Source organism: Dryobates pubescens, chromosome 11 (assembly GCF_014839835.1).
Source record: "Dryobates pubescens isolate bDryPub1 chromosome 11, bDryPub1.pri, whole genome shotgun sequence".
NCBI lineage: Eukaryota > Metazoa > Chordata > Aves > Piciformes > Picidae > Dryobates > Dryobates pubescens.
Genome location: NC_071622.1, coordinates 20,402,923 through 20,428,466, shown reverse-complemented (window position 1 = coordinate 20,428,466; position 25,544 = coordinate 20,402,923). Strand labels below are relative to the sequence as shown.

At 36.9% G+C, this 25,544-nt stretch overlaps 1 protein-coding gene across 19 annotated transcripts in view; it reads left to right on the top strand.

The window, feature by feature from the left end:
• The window catches only part of ADGRL2 (adhesion G protein-coupled receptor L2), a 316,422-nt gene that overhangs the window by 185,954 nt on the left and 104,924 nt on the right, over positions 1–25,544 (top strand). For all 19 annotated transcript variants that reach the window (XM_054165502.1, XM_054165513.1, XM_054165507.1 and 16 more), the window contains one exon: positions 4,853–5,042. In XM_054165502.1, the coding sequence (XP_054021477.1) occupies positions 4,970–5,042 (73 nt within the window). In that variant the 5' untranslated portion in view covers positions 4,853–4,969. The remainder of the gene's footprint in view (positions 1–4,852; positions 5,043–25,544) is intronic.

Sequence of the window (25,544 nt, the reverse complement as noted above, 5' to 3'; positions counted from 1 at the left end):
GAAAAGAAGTCTTTGTTGACCAGTTCTAGACAGAGCACGGTTAGCATTTCCTTTCTTCTTGTAATATGCACATGTTTAATTGGAACAGATCAGAATAGTAGTTTACAATAGGTAATAGAAGGATGCTAACTAAATCATCATGGAGTCTTGCTTGTCTTCAGGGTTTGGGGTTTTCTGGGATTTTTGTTTGCTTGTGGGTTTTTTTTGGTAAGATCTTGTAACTGAAGATTTTCTACAATCTGATCCTGTAGCTCTAATGCAGTTATTAATGTAAGTCAGTTTTTGAATAACTATATTGAAGACAGACATAATGCATATTGAATGCATCTGAAGATTTGTTCGATGTTGAAAACTGGAGCTGAGTCTCACTGTAGATACATGTAAAACTAGCTCTTGAATCATAATCAGTGTTAGTCTCATTCTAGTATTTTACTAATGTGGTTTAGACACTTTTACTCGTCAGACTGCTCTAATTAAATTCTTATGTTACAGATTATATGAAGTTTAACTCTTTTTTTTTTTTTTTTTTTTTAAATTGGGAAAGCCTCATGATGGGAAAGCACGTGGACACATGATTTCTCAGGAGACTAAGTAGTCTATTATATTGTATGAATATATATCTACTCACCCTTGCCTCCTCTTACCCCTCCTTTCTTCTGCAGAGTGTCTCAGATATATTGCAGAATTACTTAGTTTCATAAACTGGGTTATGAAAGGCTGTGGGGGTGCTGCATGTGTGGCAAGGTAGGTCATGGAGGATTTATAAGGACTGCCTGGATCCTGCTAGTTCCTTGGTGCCAGTGAGCTGTGCAGCAGTGGCTGATGTTCCCTACCACTCTGTGTCTCGTCTGTAAAGCTAGTGTAAACTTTGTTTCTGAAATAGGGATCTTAAAGCTTGACTGAGGTTGCAAGTGCTTTGCAGTGCTTCTAAGGTGATTTTGAAACTTAAGCACTATATCGTAAAAGATACCAGTGTTCATCTGACAGACTTCCAGCTAAAAAAACATCCTTGCTTAGCTGGAAAGATCTCTGTGTCCCGTGCTGTCTTAACAGCCTGAAAGCTGGATGGAACAGGAGGGAAAAGGCAGGTCTTGAACATGCTGTGTCAGTTGTCCAGAAACTCCTAAAAGCTCCTTTTTTGGCTTTTGAAAATAAAACCTTGGGAAGGTTAAACAGAGTGGAGTCAGGATGCAGCAGTCCTTTAGAGGTCTTTCTCTTTAGATGAAAGCATTTCAAGGAGCATGCTTGGAGCAGCTTTCTCTTATCTCTGGGGTGCTCTTGAGCAGTGTTGATGGCCAACAGTGGCACACATTTTGCAGCAGTTGTGTTCTGTCTGTAAAAAGCTTCAGAAGTACAGAAGAACAGGGAAGCAAGGCAGAGGCACAAAGATACTCAGGGCTCGAAGCACGGCTTATGAATGCGATATGAAGAGATGCCCAATACATTTCAAATCTATAGGTGTGAACATTAACATTTCCATTACTGATCTGGTCTTTTTTTAACAGCACATATGTGAAGAAATTTAATGAGCTAAACCACTCTGTTTCCAGCAGAGGCTTGTGGTTTTTTCTATGGGAGACTGCAGTACAGCTCAGATGTAGGGATTTAGGTTACAACTGAAGTTTTCTGAGCAGCTTTTACAGCACTCTGAAATTCAAGCAACCTTTTGCTGTAGGGAGTTTCTCTGTGCTCCTCCCACAAGCCTAAGTAGTCAGTGATCCAGAGAAAAGGTTTGCCAGCCTCTAAGGAGATATATGTTATTTGCACAGGGCAGCTGCTTGCCATGGTCTCCTTTTTCAGTTTTCAAAGTAACTTAATATGTCTTTTCCTGGTCCTGTTTGTTTGGTTTGGGATTTGTTGTTGTTGTGAGATGCCACTGACAGTCTCCTTATCACTGAGAGATGGATGCTCGGAAGGATGTGGCTGATGGCAGTGTCTGTATCTGGAGTGCTCTGGCTCCAGCTTGTGTCTGGGTACCTTTTTCAGGATTAGCTTTTGTTCTGTTGATGAATATTTGGTTCAGTGCTGCATGTTCTTTTATATAAAGCCACACAGAGTTTCTGAAATACAAAGATTGCATTAAAAATGGTTTGCTGTAAAACTGTTAATTGGAAAGAAAAGCAAGAAGCAACCCAAAACCTTATTGCATCAGTTTTCAAATACTGCCTTTTTTTTCCCCCCTTGCTTTATTAGAAAAATATTTGTTACTGATAATCTGATAGGAGCTTGTTAGTTTATTTTGAATTATTTTCAAAGCCGCACAGAGTTAAATTCTGTGTCTGTAGGCTACAGCAATCTATAGAGAACAATATATTGCATAAACCAAAAATTTCCTGAAAATATTTTGCATTTATTCTTAGCTGAATAGTTTCTGCTGTAAGTTTTGCAGCTATTTCCTAAGGAGGTGTTTGGTATCACAAATGGTGCTTTGATTATTGTTTTTTGGTTTTAACACCAAGGATGATAAAGCACCTGTATATGTCACTGTCCCCTTGAGGGTAAAAGAAGATGGCTCAAAATCCAAGTATGTGCCAATGATGTTACGGAAAAAACAATAAGACTTGAGTCTCAAGAAGTCAAAATTTTCTGGACAGACTGGGAGCAATCATAAGACTGACTCAATTTCACTTTTAGCCATTACTGTTCCTCATTATTCTCTTGGATTATTCTGATTGCTTACTGAAATTACACCGATTAGTCTGCAGTGTCTGTGAAACAGTTCTCTGATTTTTCCTTTGGGTGCTACAGGTGAAAAATTAATCCAAACTCTTCCCAAGCTTTTAGCTGAACTATCTCCAGGGCTTTTTTTGAATATATCATGGTGGCAATTTTTTTTTCTTTACTCAGCAGGAGATCCATTGCAATTGTAATTTCTGCTGAATATAGTACATCCTTTGTGGATTTTTAGATAATTTTTTTTTTCCAGTTGCAGAGCACTCTCAGCCTAGTGTGAAAGATTGAGAGATACAATATGATCGTCTCTTTGTAACTGCTTCTGGGTTGTCCTGTAGCAGCTGGTATATCACTATCAAAACTGAGGGCACATCTTTTAGCACATGGGACTGTGCCAGGGAGAGCCATCCTCTGACTGTCCTGTACTGAAGTGCTCGCTTTGCTATTGCATGCTCTTTGTTGAAATACGTGCAGATAAAAGCACCTGAGATTGAAGAGCACCCTGTAGTAGTCTGTAGTTGGAATTTGGAAAAAGGGTTTGTTTTTCTGTATAAATAAACATAAAATCATTCAGCCTCAGATGTCAGTTCTCTTTCATTTCCCTGTGTGCAGAATCACAAGCGTGTTTGTGTTGTGTGAGAAGGATGCTTACGTTGAAGCGGCATCGCTCCTCTTAAATATAAGCCAAGCAAGAAGCCTGCTTGGTGATTCAATGATCTCCTCTTCTGCCACAGTTTCATTGCCTTCATTGAGAGCCGGAGAAACTGTTTTCTCTTAATTCCTGTCTTTCTCGCCTTGGGGAAAAAAGTGTCAGCGTTGTTGCTGTCCATGTGCTCAGGGAGCAAATTTATCATTGATTAATATAAAAAGTGTTATACTTTTTCTGCTTCTGAAAATGATCTACAGTTCATAGTTTCTTTTTTTCTGGCATTACATGTTCTTCTTCATAGTCCTCCTTGTCAAAAGGGTAAATGTATTTTTAAAGCCCTGAATATACTCCAGTACTCATAAGAGGGCCTTGGACCTTACCTCTTAAATTTTTATGTAGTCATTGTTAGATGCTTTTAAAGTAACTTTAATTTCATATCTTTCAGAAATGCATTGATATAGTCCTGTCCATTGGTCTTGGAGGGACCAAGCTAGCATTGCACTGGAGTCAGTTCTTTGAATCTGTAATTGCTGCAGCGTTCAGATTCATTCTTCCAGACTTGTTTCACATATTGGTAGTATATAGGGCCAGCTTTGTAGTGAAAAATAATTTGGTTTTATATGGATATTCATTTTTCTCTAGTTTCCCAAAGCCTAGTAGTTTGGACTTCATAAAGTGAGATATGGAAGAGGATGTACATAGTTACTCAGCTGGCTGCTGAGAGAATTAAAGTCATTAGTGAAAGGGAGCACTCTGCTGTCAGATCTTCTATCACAGCTACTGCACTGTATCACTGTAATTACATTCTTTAAATGCAAATAATAATTTTAAGAATTCTTCTGTTGGTGCATTGTTTACAGGAGTAGTTCACTTCCTATTTCTCAGTCAGAGACAAATCTCATCAGAGACTAAGAACAGGAGAGTCTCATCTGTTACGTTCCTGTTTCTCTGAAGTTATTTATTGGGTAGAAATATGCCAAGCTGTGAAGTCATATGAAGAGGCTTCCTCGGCAGAGTTGCTGTTACCGCTTCTTATTTGTGGAGAATGACCTGTGTCACGTGGAGCCATGGCAGGGAGGATCTTACTCTTGAGCAGGGTTTCTCCATTGTTCTCAGCCACTCCATGTTTTAAATCCCTAAGAAATGTGGTAGTGCCCTAGATTTAATTTTATTGTGCTCTTTGAAATGGAGAAATGCAGGTTGTGTCAGATTTGGGAAGTGGGAAGAGCTTAGCCTAGTCATCTGCAAATCCCTTTTTTTTTTTTTCCTTTTTTCCCCCATGTGATTTAGTTCCAATTACATGAATAACATTCATACTTACAACTTTAATGTGTATCATTATTTGGCATTCTGTTTAATGATCACTGACCTTGAGAGATTACGTTCCACAAACCTGCCAGATTCCCAGCTACAGTGCAGGTGTACTGTCAGTTTTATTAAAAATTTCAATCTTCATGTCAAGTAAAATTTGGTATTACAAATTATCAATGTTCTGTTCTTGATGGATTTTTCCCCCTCTTTTTCTTCCAGATCCTCTGCTTCTCCAGGTATGAAGATGAATAATGCAGACCACTGTTTTCGATGATCCTGGGCTTTTATAACTGGATTCATTAAGGAATACAAAGAAAATTCTTAGAGGGAACGATAATGGTGTCTTCTGGCTGCAGAATGCAAAGTTTTTGGTTTCTGCTCATTATCAGCTTCCTGCAGTGCACTGAAGGTAAGTTTTAGTTTATTTTTAACTTGAGTTTGCTGATGAGATGAATGGTCTGTACAATTAATTTGTTAGATGACTTGAAGTTTTAGGGTGTCAAGCTAGAAGTATCTATGGCATGTTCTAGGTTTAAAATTTACAAGGCTTAAATTGTCTCTTTTATTTAAAAAAGAGAACATTTTGTTTTGTTTTGATACACTTCAAACAGCTGAAGGGACACTTACTTTCCTTGATTGGTGGGGGTCTTACATTTGGATTCTTCCTGTTCACTGCTTGTTGTTTGTTGGTTTGTGTTTTTTTTTTTTTTTTTTTTTTCTGTTCTCATTGTGAAAGCAGCAGTATATAGATAGGTTAAATGTGATATAAAATACCTAAACATTGCAAATGGAATACCTGTTCTGCTTTTCTGATTTGCTGGTTGAAAATAAAATGGCAAACACATCATTAAGATTAGAAATAAGCAAGTTAAATTTCAGGAAATAAAATGCTAAAGTGCATATAGAAATAGCATCTACTTAAAAAATACTTTTGCTCAAAAAAAAAAAAAAAAAAAAAAGGAAAATAGTTCACTGCTATCAAATGTGATGTTTAAAATAGCCCTGCCTCCCTCTCTCTTCTTTCCCAAAGCTATACAAACAAAAAAAGATCTAGTCCCCAAAAATGGCAAACCCCAAGATTAAGAATTTAAACATTGTAAAGAGTCTGACATGTTCACTGTGTAGTCTCCTAAACATTATTCCCTAAGCACTTATTCTAGATTAGCACAACTTGGATCTTGAGTTGTATGGACAGACAAGCTTTGCTGAAGTAGGTTGTTCCTATGTATGTGTGAACACACATATATATCAGAGAGTGCATCTTCGTGGAGTTTTCTGAACACAGGGAAGTCTCATTTTACTTAAATAGCTTTCACAGTCAGTTTTCCCCTCTCTCCCCTCTGTCTTCTTAAATGTTGCCAGTGTATATTAGAAAAGTGGCATTTCCCACAGCAGGCTGCAAATCTTGGGTGGTTCCATCATTGATGATGGGCTTTCTGATTTGGTAGCTGCTGTACAGACTGCTGTCTTGGTTGTGTGTTGAGTCTGTGGAGTTTGGTATAATTTCACTTTTATAGGAAAGTGCCAATAGCTGGAAGGTAAAAGGCTTTTCAGCTTCTTTCACAGGTAAGGAAAGTAAATGCATATTAGGAGAATTGAGTTATAAATCTTACTACTGGTTGGTTTGGTAGTAACTTGTGTTAATTATAAATGTGGCGAAAGTGGTTGCATTAGTTGAAACCAGAGATGTGTGAAGTAGAGACATCTATTTACATTTTTTCTGAAATTTTAAAATACTAAGGATTTTATTTGTTACTGTAATTATTTCAAAACTCTATCTAGTAAATTTTAAAAAGATTCAGATACTTGCAGTTTAATCTTGTTTAGTGGTTGAAAACCTTTGATGACAAAGGAAATGCAGGTGACTTTCTCTGGTTACAGTAGCAAACAGCGTGCTGCAAAGAGTGTGTTATCTGCTGAGTTTGGAAAGGAAAAAGTCAACTGAGAACTTCTGCAGATTGAATTTTTGCCATTTGCAAAAAGCTAATTTTCATTGTCACCTGTAATATTTCAAATTCATTTTGTTCTGTCCCTGTTTTTCTTGCTTTTAGTAGCCAGTAGCAATCTTTTGATGCTTCAGTTGTGAATTTACTTTTTTAAAGTCTATACAAGAGCTGCTTTTTCAGCTAAAAGAAACAGGGAAGGAAATTGGGAGCAGATAACAGAATCATGCCAAATTAATTGTAAATTCTTAAAATAAATGAAATATTGTGGCTCTGTATACTGGAAATGAATATTAATATAGAGTTGGCTTCCAGCCACAGAAGCAAAATGAATACCGCATTATTACACTTTCTCACAAGATTACATTGCCTTCTGCTTCAGTAATAAGAGATGCCAAGTGTAACGTGCTTTAGTAGCACTTCATGCCTGGAAGTACGAACATGAACAAAGGTTAAAATAAGAGCATCTAACTCCTGCTAGAAACAAGAAATTCTTTAATTCTCTTACTTGGAACTTAGAGGTTTTTATAGAAATCTTACGTCTGTGTAGTCATTGCAGTTGTGGGGGGAGATGAAACCTGGCTGAATTCCTTGTTGTTACATTTTAATGTTTCTGTACAGGGAGGGGGGAACAAAATAACATGGATGTGGACAAGTGATTCATTTGGTCATATAATGAAACGTTTTACAATCAAGGTAAAGACTTCATTGTACTCACATCACCTTAACTTTAACTCACCAGGGGATTAGCAAGCAGGTGCAGTTATATAAAGGCTGAAATTTTATTTTGGTGTCACCTATCCAAATAGGAATCATATCTTTAGTTAAGAAGGTTTTGGTTTTACTTTGTTTTTCCTGGCTAGTGCAGTCCAGGTGGGATTGCTTTTGAAGCAGTCCATTCCTTTAGGTAAAATGAACTTGGAATGGAGAACTGCTGGCAGCTGGAGGGGAAAACCACACCAAATTATTACACACTACTGGTACATTGATGAACAGCAGCTCAACGTTATTGTGCAGAGGCTCGAAAAACGTTGTTATTACCATCAACAGCATGCATTGTAGCCCTAAATAAGGAAGAGATAAGAGGCTGGAGAAAAGAAGAAAAAGCTGAAGTAACAAGCTTGAGTAATGTCATTTCCAGCCTTTTCCTGACATATTCTGGTAGAGGTATGTCCCTAAAACTACGATTTTATTACAAAAGACAGATTGAAAGAACTACCTTGGAAAGTAGTTTGAATTGGAGCTGGGCAGGTAGCTGTGTGAAGCCTGGCCTAGTGTCACAGCTGATTGCCTGGGGCGGATGGGAGCTCTCACTGTTCCATAGTATCCTGGCTCTGGTCACATAAAAGGAGAAGGTTCATGCTCCTCTTGATTGAGTCCCTTTGCTTATCATTACTTACCTGTTTCTCATGAACTGTAGGAAATAAATTACTTTTGACACCATCTTTTTCTTTTTCCCTTTCTAATTAGGTGAAATCATCCAACAAGTTAAAAATTATCTGAGAAAATACAGAAAGTCAGAGTGTGAGATCACACAGGCCTTGTTTCCATAGCAAAGCAGAGTAAAAAGCTTATTATGCATATTATTAGTTTCTCTTCAGCAAGTTAAGACAGATACACTAATATACATATGAAAAAAAGATGTCAGAGCTAAAAATTCTGATTAAGATTGGGTTTTGGACTGTGCAAGTTTCAATATTTTAAGCTTTATCTTGCTTACAGGAGCCACCTTTTTGACTAGTTCTTTGTTTTTATTCTCTGCTGCTCCTTGAGAAGCATGAGTGCTTGGGAAGCACTGAAATAATTTTCTTAATTTACATTTTATTTTAATCAAGGCTTAATAAGATTTTAATTCATTTTATTATGAATTGTTCTCCACACCTTGTCCAAAGAAAGAAGCACTGTGCTTTCATTATCTATTTAATTCTGTTTTCCTAAACAGTATTCTTCTTTTTTTTTTTTTTTAAATCCAGCCTGTCTTTGTCTCTGAATGTACATTTTAATTAACATTACATTGAGAAATACAAATTCCTGTATATTCTACTTACGCCATCCAAAGAGCTGAGTGTTAAATTGGAAGCATTTTAAGTGAGTATCCAACATTAACGCATTTATTAAAGAAAAGTCATACTGAATACAGGTAATGTATATTGTTGGATCACTACAAAAATTATTTGCAATTTCAGTGTATTGCTTCAGGTCTTCTGCCTCCTGTCAAGCCACTAAGATTTAGAGTGCCTAAGGTACTCAGCAAACTGAATAAACATGTCAGTTTTCCCACACATTCACTAGAAAGTATTAGTAGGATTTCACGCAGGATAAAATATCGAAAAAATATTTTACCCTGATCTTGAGAAGAAATCAACTTCTGTTGTTTGGCAGATATAAGTCCTACAAGGGGTGAAACCACTTATGTAGTCGCACAAGGGCAAATAAGAGCACTAATTTAATTCCTAGCCAGGGAATTTATCCCACAAAGCATCTGTAAACAAACCCAGCATACTGAGGCCACCCAGTTACTGCCCACCCTTTAGAAGGTCACTAAGAAGCCGTCAACAGTATTCTCCTATTTTGTCATATATTCCTAACATGCTTTGTGATTCTTTAGCAAATGTGTTTTCTTAATTGTTTCATGCATAAGAAAACACCTGTGTGAAGGGAGTGGTTGGATTTATGCAGAAAAACACTGATTCACTGAATCCTGTTTTCTTTCCTGGATGAGCAGGACATTTTTCACTGGGATATTCTGGCTCATACTTAACTGGGTCATCTTTTTCCTTTTCTAAAGAAAGTGTAGATCCAGTGTGTCTTCTAAGAAAGAAACTGATCTAAACAATGGAAGCAAACTTCTTTTTAAAGAGGAGTATCTGTTAAACTTTTCAAGCGCATTTACAAATAATAGAGACTGACAGACTGCCTGGAAAAGGCAGAGATTATTTAACATGCTGGCAGTGAATATCCTTTCATATATTCCCTGAGCAGCAAGGTCTGCAGGATCCTGTGCTGTAACATTACATTTTTGAAACCAAAGCAAAACCACTAGTATTTTAAAATGTAGAAGAATGCATGAAAAACCATTTAAGATAGAGTGCTAGCTTTTATATGATATACTGCTAGGAGATGTTAATGTAAGGGTATTATAGTTGAAGCAAAGAAAAAACTATAGATGCATGATTACCATGAGATGAATAATACCATTAGGGTTTTGATACAGTGTCTTCTTTCTCAGTTACTTGAAAACATTCTTCCTTATGATGGGAGCTCTGTATTCAGAATAAGAAAACAATGTAATGTGGAAAACTGTAGAAACAGTGTGCTGGACTTAATGGCAAATGTTATGTTTTCCGAGCCCTCTAAGCTATTGGTCCAGTTTACCATCTTCTTTTGCCATAACCTTGACGGGGGGTCTCTGTGGTCAAAGCAAGCTATGCAGCTGACTACTCTAATGAGAGGGGATTGACTTAACCTTCAGCTAACCCGCACTAACAAAATTACCTGAGGGAATTTTATGAAATACAAATGTGGGTATATTTTAGATTAGTTTATTACAATAAGGTACCTTTCCAAGAACACAATAGCAGAATTTGGACATAGATGAGGCTTCATTAGTATTCTGTTACTAAATAAGTAAAAAATTACATAATTTGTTTTTATTAACAGTTGCATTTTGAAAGTACTATTTTCATTTCTGTTTTCTGTCAAGTAGAAGAATACTATTTTCTTAGTAAAAAGAATTTTTATATAGCTATAACAGCATTGTCTTGTCTTAATATTGTACTTTGAGGTCATAGTGTAAAATGGAAGAATAACTGCCTGAAGCATCTGATATTAGTGAATGCCTCAGTACTGCCTTTCTTATTACATTTCATGTCCTTATGATTAGTTCATAAAAATTATCACAAAGTATGATGATTATAGGTTTAATACTCATTGCCAAGTTCTACAAGCACATAATGGGTTTTTTACTTGTAAGTGGATAAATTGATGCTCATGATCTACCTCTGTGAGTAAGTGGTACAGAAAAGTAATACATTTTGTGCTAGATGTTTGTTGTACAGATGTCTCAATAGCATCAAGTGTATGTAGGAATGAAAGTGCTGCAGAAAAAGGACTTATGTAAACAGCTCTAACATATTTTGCCTATGTACCCTCTTCCATGTATGTGATAGTGTTCCAGGCTGTGTCACATGAGGAAAATGAGATAAAACCATGCGCAGGGAGAAGTTCTTGACTTTTTGTCCCTCCATACTCTCATTATAAATGAGCATAATAGTATAGAGGACACCAAAATGTTGTTATGCAGTTGTATATATTTATGTAGTAGTCTTCATGGATGTTTTACAGTGGCTAATTAGTGTAATACTTACTTGTCAGCATTGATTGATTAGAATAGTATAGTTGTTCCCTCTGACTGTTTTTTAAAAATTATTGTTTGACGATGTACTTGGATAATGTGACTGTAAAGCCATATTGTTTGTTTTATTAAATGCTGCTCAAGTGTAAGATTTTGTATTTTTAATACAGAATAAATTTTGTATGAATAATTCTGTAAGTAAGCCATACCTCAAATAAAAAGACATTTTATGATAAATTGAAGATGCAGCTTGTTCGTCAAAAAGAACTGATAGGAGCTGCAAAAATCCATTTTGCTTGAAGGTGCTCCAAATTCTTGCCCTTCCAGGAAGGGCACTCCACTGGCTTTCAAAACTCAGTTGTGCTAAACTTCTTTGTGTCTCTTTCTTTTGAAAAGTAAAGAAAAAAGAGTTGTATGAATGTCAGCTCGGTTATGTGACCATATGACATTAAGGTTACTCACATAAACAGACAGTTGTGGTGGTAGGGGAGATTCCTGGGTTCTTCCTTCTGAACTTGGATTAACCTAGGTGTTTGAGAATGTTTCATCATTTTTTTTTTCCCTTGGTTTGTACTAGCTTAATAATCACTCAGTGTATGAAATACATGTGTGGGAGACTAGTTGGGAAGTAAAATGGATTTTTTTTTCTTCTTTAGTCTGTTGCCTGAGCAACACATACATGTGAGAAACCCAGGGGGACCACATAACTCTCAATTGGTGGATGCAGCACTCAGTGACTTTTATGAGGGATCTTGATGATGGAAGGAGAGATGGCTTTTGTGTTCTCCGTTGTCAGGGAATTTGATGTCTCTCTCAGGAGTTAGAGAGTTTTGTTCTGTTCCAGCAGAAAGGTGCTATTTGAACAATTTTCCTGTTAAATATTAATTTGGTTCATTTAGGAAATCAGTTCATTTAGGAAATGTGAGAGGCAGTTGACAGTGAAACCAGATTCTCGTAACTGCTGCGTTTTTCAGTTGGGAAGGCAATGAGGCATATTTACTTTCTAAAGACTTCAGCTCTATTCCATATTACTTGTTTTAACCATCTTCCTAGTTAGCTTCAGTCCGATTTGCCTGTTTGCCTCTTACACTGTTTGACTGTGTGTGTGACTTGATCTGTGTTATGAAGTATTTCATGTTAATTTCACTTATTTCTCCCCATTGAGCTGCCCCAGTTCATCTCTAACTTAGGCTTGCTGATTGCCTTTAATATTTTGTCTATCTTTAATTATAAAATGTTACTTTAAGAGTAAAGTTGGGATTTATTCTATGCCACTGTTAACATCTATCATTGCAACTCTCTTGGAAAAATGTGGATTTGTGGCTTAGAACTAGTCATGCTTTTTAGGGGCTTAAGGTAAATATGCTTTTAGTAAACAAAAACAAACAGTTTGCTGCTTGCACTTTTGCATCATTTAATTTGCAACAGATGAAGCTGGCATGCGTGAAGGGTGGAGCATGGAAAGTACTAGAGGATAAATGAGTGATTTGTGAATGGATTGTTACTTGTAAGGATAGATAGAGTCCACAAAACATCACTTCTGGTATTAGTGTACCAGCTGGAAAAAAATTAAATACTTTAGCATAGCATATCATAAACTGTTTGATTTACTACTTCAATTCAAATCCTGCTCAGTAATAAAAAAACAATATCTTCTGTGTCTTTATACTAATGGAAAGACATGTATATATGTTTTCATAGATATGAAAAGCATCTGTGCAAATACATTTTTAAAAATTCAGAACACAAGAGTCTCAGTCATCTATATATGAACTGTCTTGAAGAATTTATAGTATATAATGTCTTGCTCTGTAGAGTACACAAAGTGCTGACACAAACATATTTGAGAAGTCCATCTATCCATCAGTGTTTTCTTTACCAGTTACACTGTAATCTAGTAATACAACAGTTACTTTGTTATGCATATTATGTATAATAGTATAACGATTATTTTCCTGTATAAATTATTTTGAATGTCACACTGTTGAATCAGGAGAGTCCTTATGCAGATCTGTCAACAACTCCAGTTGTTATATTTCACCTTACCTCTCCTAGCTCATGGATTTATGAATCCATTTTAAGAGCAGTTACATGTTGCCTGCTTTTTTAAAAAGGTTTTTAATGTCATTTGTAACATTTAATGATTCTGAATATATTTACCTCAAAGACTTGTCTGTTTCCATTCTTTTTAATTTCTTTTTTTGGTTTTTTTGCTGGCTGATTTAGAAAAAGGTGAAAATTAGGAAAATCTAATGACAATAATGGAGATAAACTATACTAAAGAAACTATTTATTCAAAGTATGAATGATTGTGACATGATCAGAATTTATTCTCTTGATCCTATTGCCATTTGGATTGAGGGATCAGATAATAACAGGGTTAAAATGGGGGGGGCGGGGGGGGGAGAAGAAAAAAAGTGTATTTAAAAGCATTCAGAGATGTTAAGCAACAATAAAATGCTGTAACCATTTAAATGACAGCAGCTGACTATTTGAATTAACTTTGTGTTTGGCTTAATTTGGGGTCCTAATTATTCCTAACTTACGTGAGTAGATTTCAATTATACAATACTGCAGGGATTTGTAGCTAAGGCAACTAAAGGAATCATTTTACATAAAGTACTTTTGTTCAACTGATTAGGCAGGTTAAAATGGAATGATAGAAAATGGGAACTCTTACCTGATAAGGCCCAATGCATTGTTTTCAGTAATACTATGAAGAAATAACATGAGGAAATCTCATTATTGAAGATTTTGAGAATTTTTATGCAAAATATTTATATCTTGATGATGTGGTGTTAGTTAACTACTCACAAGTGATTCTGATGAGTATTGGTAATTCACATTTCTGTGTTACCTTAGTTTGGTCTTCATGAGGTGACTTTTCCTAAAAGCTGTTAGCAAAAAATGTAAAGGTTAAAAAATATTTAAAAATACATATTTATGCAAGTTACTGATTTAAATAGTCAAAACACGCTATATTTACTGCACGATTTTTCATGGTTTTGACATAAACAATGTTTTTAGACACACAGTTCTCATCTCCAATATCCATTTTATCTAAAATTTCCCTTAAGATAACCTGAGGGAATTTGAGATGAAGGAGATGCTGGAATAAAAGACTCTGGGATCACTTTTTGTTTGTATTACTCACACAAATGTGTACCTGTTACTAGGAATTCATTTTTGAGGCAATCACTTGTATAGTTTGAGAGAAAACAGATTTTTTTTTATATATATATATGTATATAAACAGTGTGTACATTTATCCTTAGCTAAAATGCTTATTTTTATTCTCTGAGCATTTATAAAGTTACACCTCCTAAATTAGATCTGCAACATAAGGTAGGTGCCTCCTTTTGATGATGGTAGACTAACATCCCTTAGATGCTTAGCATCTTCTTATCTTGTGTATTAGAATGCTTATTTTTGTTTTGCTCTGGGCTTTTCATACCTTATTTTGTTTCCTCAACCAGGGTATTGAAGGTTAAAAGAATGCTTATTCTGCTGACTCAGGAGAATAGACAACACAATAGCATGTCTGCAACTTAAACTGATAAGTCTGTTTTTAGAGCTGTCAGATTTGCCCATGTCATTTGAACATACTCCTGGACCTTTATAGTTAGAGACTTTAGGAGTACCGCTGTTGTTTTTTCTGTGTGTATTGTGTTTTGGAGATCAGAACTTCAAGTACCTCTAATGAAGTCAATGTGAGGCTTTGATGCTATTTTAAGCGGGGGGGAAACACCTGCCAAGCATATGGTTAGAATATTTAAGAGTAATTTCTAAATCAGATCCCAAGTAAATATTTCTTTAAAAAAAAAGATAAATCTGTGCAGCAATAGATCAATGTGCATTTCTTTCTTGCCCTTGACAAATTTCAGTTTTCTGTGGAAGATAATGTATTTTTGATCATATGTCTTGTGTTAACACGTATTAACAGTACACACTTTCAATTAGTACTGCTGACAAGTTATTTAGGGAAGTCTCTGGAGCATGTGGAGATGTGTACAGTTTCTTCATGTCAGGTGTTTGCTTTCCAAACTGGAAGCATTAAGATTCAATTATCAGATGATGCTTGTAGTAGGCAGTGCACCTTTGGAAGACCATCAAGGACAATGCTACGAGTGTCCTTCGAACACCTGGGTGGGAGGACGTCTGCACATGCCCCGAGAGCTGACATCATGGAGGTCAGGCATGGCTGCACTCCTGGGTACATGCATGTGAGTAGGGTAAGACAAATAACACAGAGCTGCAGTATTTTTACCTGATGGTGGTGAGGAGTCTTGAACCCTGCTCTCTCTCCCCATGAGCTCCCTTTTGCTGGCTTTGGCACCTGTGCGATGGCCCTGTGGTGGACTGATAATGGGGAAGAGACTGACAGGAGACAGTCTTTCTTCTATGAAGAAGCCATACTTACAGAAACTCAAATAGCGTCATTGAATCTTGGTGTTTCTAGTTCAGATTTTTTTTCTTCACTGGCAGTCAGTATTGGAAGCTTCAGAGGAAGGAAGGTACCAAAATAAAGTGCCCAAAATAGCCTGCTTACAGTAGGCATTTCTTAATTATCCACTGTCATTGAGTTCCAGTAGATAGAGCCTGACTCATTGCTTAATTAAATGTGTTTTTAATAATCTTAGTTATGTCTTTAGGTTTTGGAGTGCATTACTGTGGTCATGAATCTCCTTGTCTTTTGTGGATTTTACATTTTAAAGCCATTATAATGGAACAGATTTCTCCATCTCTCTCACCCCATTTCCAAATCATTTAAGGAGTATACGGAGTAGCACTGTTGACTTGAAAAGTTTGTCATACGGTTTCTTACCCTCCATCCCCCTTCTCTGATGTTTGTGCCACCTCATAAACCTCAGCTGTGCAGAGGAAATCATTTAGCTTCTTTGCATTGTCTTCCTTAGCCTTAGCCGGTCACCTAATTCAGTGAACTTGTCACTTCTCACACAAAAGTAGGCTTCCTACTTTTGTTGTACTTAAGAGAATTTCTGGCTATGAAATCATTGGAAAATATTTTGGAAAAACACCTGTGAGTTTAAGATGTGCACAGAACTAGGCATGGAAAAATACACTACAAACTCAGGAAACAAAACCCATCACATATTGCTGGTTTGGTTAACTTTCTACAGTAATAGGAGTCGTAGTGCCAGAGACTTTTTTTAATTTTGCAGCACAGTTATAAATGTTGCAACGTCTAATTGTGGCAAACTTTTCCGGCTCAGCAGATTTTTTTCTTCTTGCTGAGCAAGTAATGTGCTTATATGAGTGATATTTGGATGTATAAACTTGGTTTATGGATTTTTAAGGGCTCTTTAAAGTCAAACTTAATTTTTAATTTAAAAAAAATAAAATTGCTTTTAATGAGACGATTTTATGGCCAGCACATGCCCCATGAGAAAAAGAAGTTGTTACAGATGGTCCAGAAGAGAGGGTCTGCTTCAGACGTAAAAATTTTGTGTCAGCATTTCAACATAGCGTTTTCTTAGGGTATCTCTGTTATCACTGACACTTTCACATTGACAAGCATATGGGATGTAGTGCTGAATGTGTAAATTGAAATGATCACATCTAGGATTTCTCTCTACCAGGTGCCAGCTTGCTGCTGCAGCTCTGCACTTAATGGTGAAGGAGAGGTGCTAGGAATAGTTTCATTTGCTAATTACCTCTTATCTTCAGTACATAGTCCTTGGGCAAACAGCTTACCCAGGTGTTTTTGAGAACACCTATCTGTACAGTGCAGGATTGCAGGTGGTCCTATGGTGACAGTACAGAGTGCAGAGCATGTAAGAAATCTCCATCCATCTGTGTTTGGGGTTTTTGTTGTTTTTCCCCCTCCCCCCCCCCCGTTTTTTCCTTCTTTTTTTTTTTTTTTTCTTTTCTCAGTCTTCAATGATGAACAGAATACAAATCTGAGAGAATTTTTCTGTGTCATTGTGACTGCTATTCCTCAGCCCAACAAAAATGTGTGCATGTTCTTTGATAAAAAACCTGATTGTCCTGTCTCTTGATTTCAGCAGAAAGTACATACATGCCCGTAAGAGTTTTGCAAGGACCTGCAAGTTAAAATAAATACAATGTGGTGGTTTAAGGAAGTGGTAGAGTTGAAATTGCTTTTCAGTAATTCTTTAACAGGATCCAGTTTAACAGGATTATATAATTTTACTAATACCAGTTTGATCTGTCATTTATACAGAAAGGCAGGCTTTCTGAAGCATTTGCCTTACATGTTCTTTTTGGGCTAGACTTAATCACTTGCAGAACTGATAATATTTTCTCATTCTTCAAGAATTCATATTACAGTCTTACTTTTAATATGACTGTGGTTTGAGTATGGGATGGTGAAAGGATCTTTTTAATTCATAATCCAGTAATTCAGCCATCTGAACTGTGCTTCCCTTTACCTGATATTTGATGAAATGAAGCTGAAGAAACTTCAAAAGTGTAGATGTCATCCAGCTGCCCTTTTAAGTTTCTTTAATGGTGTTTATAGAATAGATACATTCCTTACTATATGTAAGTAAAATATCTGGGTTTTTACACTTTCTTTTTGCATTTTTCCACACTCCTCGTAAGAGTTACAGTTTTCATTCTCAAGCATTCTCTGCAGTCCAAAATTCATAATCACTTGAGCATTTCACTTACGTATATATGCCCAGTACAATTTTATTAGTAATTGCACTTGCACACTTGTTATATTACTTGCCTCTAGTTTGCAAGCTAATGTTTAGTAGGATTCAGGAATCATTATATAGCAACTTGTTAATTAAAAATCCCAAACAAAACCAAGGGAGAAAGACAAACCAACAACCAACATTAAAAAAGCCAACCCAAAGTAAGAAAATCAAATAGTCTGATGGATGACAATACAGAATCATTATGGCTGGAAAACACCTTTAAGATCAAGTCCAACCATAGCTCTGCTAGGGCCACTGTAACACCATGTATTTGAGCACCATATCTAGACAGCTCTTAAACGCATTCAGGGATGGCAATTCAACCACTTCCCTCGCCAGCCTGTTCCAGTCTGAGAACCCTTTCAGTATAGAAGTTTTTTCCTAAACCTCACTTAGCATTACTTGATGCCATTTTTTCTTGTCCTATCAGTTGTGACTTGTGAGAAAAAAACAACACCCACCTCTACAGCCTCCTTTCAGGTAGCTGTAAAGAGCAGGCTAAAAAAGTGCAGCTCCTTCAGCCACTCCTTAGAAGACTTACGCTAAAACCTTTCACTAGCTTTGTTGCCCTTCTCTGGACCTGCCCCAGCACCCCATTGTCTCTCTCACGCTGCAGCACCCATAACTGAACACAGTGCTCAAGCTGCAGCTTCAGTACTGCTGGGTGCGGTGGGACAATCACCTGTCTAATCCTGCTAGCATTACTGTTTCTGATGCACGCCAGGATCTGTTTTTCCTCCTGGGCACACTGCTGGCTCATGTTCAGCTGGCTGTTGCTTTCTGCCAAGCAGGTGACTGTGGCACAGAAGATAGGATTTGTAAGCAGGACCTGCCCTTCATGAACCCATGCTGAAACTCAGACAAGAGTTTGGAATCCTGACAAAGAAAATGTAGTTACTAATGGTACACTCTTTAAAGCCAGTTCTGAAGAGGCAATAGAATATTTTAATACACAGTTAATTGATAATTACAGAATCTAGCAAATCAACAGGATTTCTTAAACTAGTTTGGGAATAACCATCTCTTGATGTACTCAAACTAAGCTCATGCTGCTGTATGATATACTATATGATAATTTGTCTTTAAAAGCAGTGGTCTTAAGTGTATTCAAGAAACATGAATATTGATCTGTTTTAAACCTGTTTTTAAGTATCTCGTTTTGTTTCCAAGGTTAGTTCTCATATGGTTCTGTGGAAACAAATCCATGCACATCTCTGCCTTCCTCTCTTTCATTTCTCTGTAATCTATTTGGCTTGCAATGTTACTGCAAGAGAACAAGGAGGTTGTGTTTAACAGCTAGAAAAAAATCCCATTTCATTATCACTTTTGAGTAAAAGTGAAAACAATCAAGGTAATACCTCTAGTTAATACATGAGGCAAGGCTGCAATTATTGATGTATTTCTGAATGTGTTAGGTGCATAACTTCACTTTCAATTGGGGAGAATTAGGTGCTTTGCAAACATTTGAAAATGGAGCACTTGATAAGAATTCTCACTTAACTGGGAAATGTTTCCTCAAATGGTTAAATTTCTCTCTGCCTTTGTTTAGACTAGGAAGACTAATCAAACATAGGCCACGTTTACATCATGCACCAGATTATGACAAATTAATCATCACTTCCTTTCATTCATGTCGTGACTCTTGACTCCGTTCATCTCCAGCTCCTCCTGTGCTGGTTCTGGTGCTAACCTTGGAAGGCTGTTTGGGTACCCACTCAGCAGAGGCAGCTTGCTGCAGAATCATGTTAGCTGTACTGGGGACCTGATCCTGTGAAGCAAGCTGAGCAGGTTCGCTGAGTTTCCTGGAAACTTGGATCTCAGAAACCTTTCTGTGTTGTTACCTTGAACCACCACCAACCTGTTAGCTGGAACATTTCTCTTCCCTGCTTCTCCATCTTCTTCTTCAGAAACTTAAGCAGGAAACAAAGTTTTGATGGCAGAAAGGAATAGCTACATGTTTCCACAGAGTTTTATCACCCCTGTCTAAAGCCTGACCTTCTATTAGCAAACCAATTGTAAGTAAATTTCCCAGTTATGAAAAAAAAAATATTAAAATTACAGAAAAAAAAATTAACATGAAAGCTTGGGGGTAGATGTGCAAAAGAGTGTATCACAGCTCTCCACTTCACAGAGTTCTCAGAACATTTTATGAACGGTCAACTTCTAGTGCTGTTGCACTAACATTTCTTCATTTTATAAATTAATAAATCATGGAATGAAAGTCCAAGTTAGTTGCCCTAAAATATGCAGGGAGTAAACACTGGAACCCTGATGAGCATTTGGAGATACTTTCCTCTCAAACTAAAAATGCTAGAGGAAATGTTATTTTAAAAATAAATTAATTCGCTTGCAGTCAAGTCATTTCCTCTGGCATCTGTTGCATAAAATACACATTCACAGATGAATAGTTTTAACTAAAAAGTCAGCAGGTACCAAAAGGGTAGTTATAAACATATATTTGCATCCTACAGGTGGTAAAGTATCCTGAATTTGTAGTTCTAAAAGGAACGAGTCTGGAATAATACCTGAGTGTGCAGTTAGTCTATGCAAATCAGACTGCCTTAAAAATCTGTGTGTGGGTTTTGATGTAATGGATTAGATTTTTTTCTCTTCTCTTTGCATATCTAAACCATTGGCAATGCACGTTTCTGTTAGTGTCAATCTATAGTAAAATAAATATTCATGATAAGTGAATTGAGCTCCCTAAAATTAAACTTTCTCCATGTGCTTAATCTGTATTGTTTTCTGTGTCTGAGTTTGTAGGCAGCAATTCGGCAAGCTCTGAGAACAATTAAACTTCTCAAAGAATGTTTTCAATCAATTAACTCTAATTTAACTCTTAATCTGATTCTGGAAGTAGAATTGCCTGGCTAATTCACAATGACTGGAGTTTACTTAAAACGCAGCAACAGCAGTGGCCAGTTTGCTTTGTGTGTTTTGGGGACTTAAAATGGATATCCTGGTTTCTCAATGAGTTTAGTCCCAGCGGTGGTCTGCCCTGGTATTGAATGGGGTGTCCTCCTCCTCTGACCTAGCCCCCAAATGCTGATTCCTCCTTTCCCCAGTTGTCACAGCCATCCCTGTAGCCCTGTGCTGTTGGGAGAGAGGGTTTGGCCTGGTCACAGTGCTGGCCTGAATGTTTTCCCAGCCTTGGGGGTGGCACAAGGGCCTGGACCTTGATGGGGACATGAAAGAGAACATGGGGCTAATCCCTTTATGTGTCAGCACAGATTCATGATGAATAAAGTTAACTCTGAAACTATTTCCTCCTGTTGTCCTAGTTTCTACAAAGTTTCATTTTTCTGTCCAAAGAGACAAATATTTTTTAAAGTGTTGATGTGATTAGGGGCAACCACTTCATTGTAGTTGGATACTATAGGTTCTTAGGTGTTACAAAAAGTATGTTTATGGATGCCATTGACATTTTATATGCATTTTAGGTGACTAAAGTATAGGCATGGAAGACTATGACAGTGGCATTTTCCAGCTCTTTTTTTCTGCTGAAGTGCCTTAACCCAAGGGATAGTGGGTAAATAGTGAAGACCAAATAGTGTCTTGCACCTAGGAATTTATTTCAGGTCTCTGAAGAACTCATTTACCTTGTTCAAAGGGTGATTCTTTCACTGACTTCTAGACCAGGAAAACCAGAATTTTCAGAGAATACCTTCAGGCCATGTAAGGCCGGAGACCTTTTAACTCTGACTTTCATTATAATGGCTTCCTCAGTCCAGGCGTGAATAGGCATGTGGAAAGCTGATCTCTTCATCTTGCACTAGCCTGAGCAGAAAGTCAGCAGTGATTTCTTGTCTTTCTGGTATTTGCTGCTGTTTCACAAGTTTTACTGTGAGATTTTTAAGCTCAGCTGATACCGACTGTGTAGAAACAAACAATTGAAAGGAGACTGGACATTTTTACAAAACTCTTGACTTTTTTCCACTTCTATCCAAAGCTCGTCATAGAAAAAAGTTCCTCTAAATGAAATAACTAGGAAATATCTGTAGTGAAATATTGTATCTTGGAAAAAAAGATTTAGTGATTTAAAGAATAATGTTTATTACGTCATATGTTAAACAGTAATTCTTAAAATGATGAAAAAGTTTAAATAAAATTCGAATAGAACATATTAATTCAATTTAAATATCCTGCAGTGAAAATATGTTATTTGGCTTTAGTACTATAGTGTGTTTCATCTTATAGCTGCAATTTAATGATTATTTGAAGGGTAGTTTTAGTTTTATTTTTCCCATCTTTTTTTTGGCTGTATTGCATGGTTTTTGTAATCAGCTTTATACTATTAAGACTACATTCACTTACTGTTTTGAAGTGTCTGCCTATGTATATGTGTATGTATGTAGGGAAATAAAGGGTGAGCTATTGGCTCTTGAATTGTTTTCAGTGTTTAGCATATAATCTCCTTTGTTAGGCCAACAACCAAAAAGTATTTCAGCACATTGTTGTGCAGTTCAATTCCAAGTACAGTTTTCACTGTTCTGAAGGATCTTATAATTTGATTATTCATATGACAAGCTGCTGGTGCCAGGGAACATTTTTTTAATGTACAAGTTGCCCTGTACCATGTGGTAGAGGCTAGATCTGTGCCGAACACTGTAGGTTCTTATGTGTTTAGAACAATTAAAAAAGAAAATCTTCCTGTTATTTTAAGAAATACAGACTGTATTCTCTCACCTCTTTAACGTGGTGTATTTTCTGTTATTGGAGCTTAATGGATCTGAATTGGAACAGAGGAATTGAATGTTACAGCAGCACCAGAAATACGGACTTGTTACGTTTGCTGCTTTTGCTTAAGATTCGGCTAGAGGGAACTAGTAGTGACAGGTCTCCCATAGTGATACAAAACAGTAATGGTCAGTAATGGGCAAAAGACATTCTAGATGCTAGTTCTATTACTCATACGACTTCTATAAAACACTAAAAAGAGGCATTAGTAGTAAGTGAGCTATGTGTCTGCTGAATACTTCTAAATAGATCAGATTTATAATCTGGACTTGTACATTATAGTAAATCTTCAATTTAATTTGAATGAAACTTCATTCCCTACTGCAAGGAGAATGGTGTCCTACTTAACTCCATTTTTAAAAAATAAATTTCTACTCTAGAAAGCAGAGAAAACCAGAATTTTCCACGTATTTGATATGACTAGTACTGGAAATTGTGAAAGGCAGAGATGTCTGATAGGAGACTAAGTTACTCTACTTTGATGGAAGGGAGAAGGAAGGTAGCCCTGAGCAAATGCTATGAGCAGCCCTGGGGGGATTCCCATTTTCAATAAAAGAACAGAGGAAACGTAGCTGGGAGTGACTCTCTGGAGCAATTTAGCTATGGGCAGATGAGGAGCTGGAAAACCTGCCATGGGAACCAAGACAGTGCAAGACCTAGAAAGGGCTTCCTTGGGAAGCAAGCTCTGCAAATTTGCTTTTGTATTTTATATTGCTTTCTTAACTCCTCTTAATGTTGTAATCAGGAATGTGACACTTTATCACTTCCCAGGTTTTGAGAATATTTATATTCTTAACACATACAGGGATTGTCCAGTACATGAGACTGGCAGCAGTGGGATGTATTTCCTGCAAAGTTGCTAGTGTCAGCCTTGCAAGTGGTACTGTGAGTACCAGGCAGGCAGGAAGATGCTCCCCTGCCTGATGCCCTGCAGGCAGCAGTGTCCCATTTGGTGGGAGGCAGATAGCAGCAAAGTGAGATGCTCCTGCAGGGTGAGAGGAAGGAAATACTTCTTACGCAGAAAAAGCTGCAATCTCTGAGTCCAATTAATTGTGTCCAAGAGACATTGAGTAATATGCAAACCCTCTCCCCCTGCAAAAAACTCCAAACAAACAACAAAATAAACAAAGAAACAAAACTCCACAAACCCCACAACAACAACAAAAAAACCCACCACCCAAATATTGTACAGATCTTCCAGTTAATTTTTGGGAGACTGAGAATATTTGGAAGGTATCTGAGGCAGAAACATCTCTAGTCACCCACTCTGGATTTCTCCACAGTGCTGTGCTTCATCAGGGTTAATGCAAAAAAACCCTCCAGACCAAAACATTTATCCATACCAACAGAGTGTACTTTTAAACAAGGAGTAAACCCAACTGAGTTATCACTACAATTATTAGTTTGTACGTTGTAGATAGATGTTTTGATGCTATATGGGTCTAGAAATGGTAATGTATATCTTGCATCTCACTGAATTGGGTTGTTAGCCATAATCTCATGAGAGATCTGAACCCTCTCAATTCCTTATCATCTGCAGGAGTTTCATTTTCTTTCTAATTTCCCCTTCAGCTGTTGCTCTCTATTTCTGGCTTGTCTACAATTAAAAAAAGTTTTTAGAATTCATTTCTTGTTAATCCCTTTCTTTTGCAGTGTTTCCCCTTGGGGCAATTCTTAATCTCCCAGAAGCATCAAGGCATTCAGGTTAATGTTGATTTTGTGGCCAGTCTGGATAAGAGAGTATTCTTTAGCACATGTTCTTTTTTTGTGTGTTTTGTGTCTTTTTTCCTCCCCTTCATCCAGTAGAATTATGAATTTTTAGAAAGGTTTACAGTTCAAGCTGCAGATGTATTCAGCTGCTAGTCTCTGCCTTCCACCATCCTTCCCTATTTCCTTGCCAATTCAAACAACACTTTGCAGATTTTCTTAATGAAATTCAGTTCACCTTAGCCTAAAGTGAGTAGTAGAGGAGTGTACTCATTTAACCTAGATACTCTTTATCTGTGAGTTATCTCAGATCCATCAGCCTAGGTGCTTGTTGAGACTTGGATCTGAGTCTCAGGAATGCAGGTTTCTTGCCAGAAATTTTAACTGCAGTCTCTAGGCATAGCTAGCATTGTCAAAATAATGAAAAAAAAGTCTCATTACTCTTCACTTTCCAGGGGTGAGAAGTGTGTCAGCACCTTCCCACAATGAGTACAAGTATTTATGATTGGGTATGTATCTTTACTTAAACTTAATCTGTTCCCCAGGCTCTTATTTTTGTCTTTTTTGTCTGTTTTTTGCTTTTTGACCACTGAAATAAAAATTAAGCCAGGCTGTTCATTTGGGGACAGAGCTTGGCCCTGGGAAGTTTTTTTGCTGTAGGCTGTCTACTTCTGTGGTATAGTCTCATAATTTGAAATACCTACTCTGCATTTAAAACCATAAGAAAAGCATGAAGGGAAAAAAAAAAAAAAAGGACATCACAACTGGAGTGTTTTTCATCTGTATGGAAAGTGTGATTCTCTCATTAACTTTGTTAATACATTTAGTAAGAAAAGAACCTGCCTGAAACAAAGATATGTATCAGTAAAACTCAAAATAATTGGCATCAAGGTGGTAAAAATACTCATTGAGATAAGGTTTATTTTTAAAATTAAGACATCAAAGCTTAATTTTTTTTTTCTTATTTTGACACAATTATATACATTACCAGTGTTCCAGTAAAGATGACAGTTCTTGAAACAAAACACTCCATTTATACAGGTTGCTGAAAATTCAGCTCTCAAATTATTCTGACTTCAGTGGTATGACTTACGTGTATAAGCAGAGCCTTTAACATAAAGTGACTGCAGCACTGGCATCATCTTTCATCTCCTTTCCCTCCCCTGTCTCACACTTACTCCTTCATTTTGAAAAGGTCATATCTCGTAGTGTAAATGGTCTTGTACGACGGTACTAATAATAATAGAAGGGAAAGGCAAAGGAATCTCTATTACAGAGAATTATCAATACTTGCCACCTTGTCTGTGTTTCAATTGCTTTTAATTAAATTACCAAATCCTTCAGCTGCTGAGAGTAATAGAAAATTGAGATTATACTAATTTGTGATTAAAATAAGACATCCACTTAAAAAAGCATCTCCTCTACCCCAGGACTTGTTTCCAACTTTACTCTGCCCCTCCCTACAGAAATGTGGTCTGAACCTG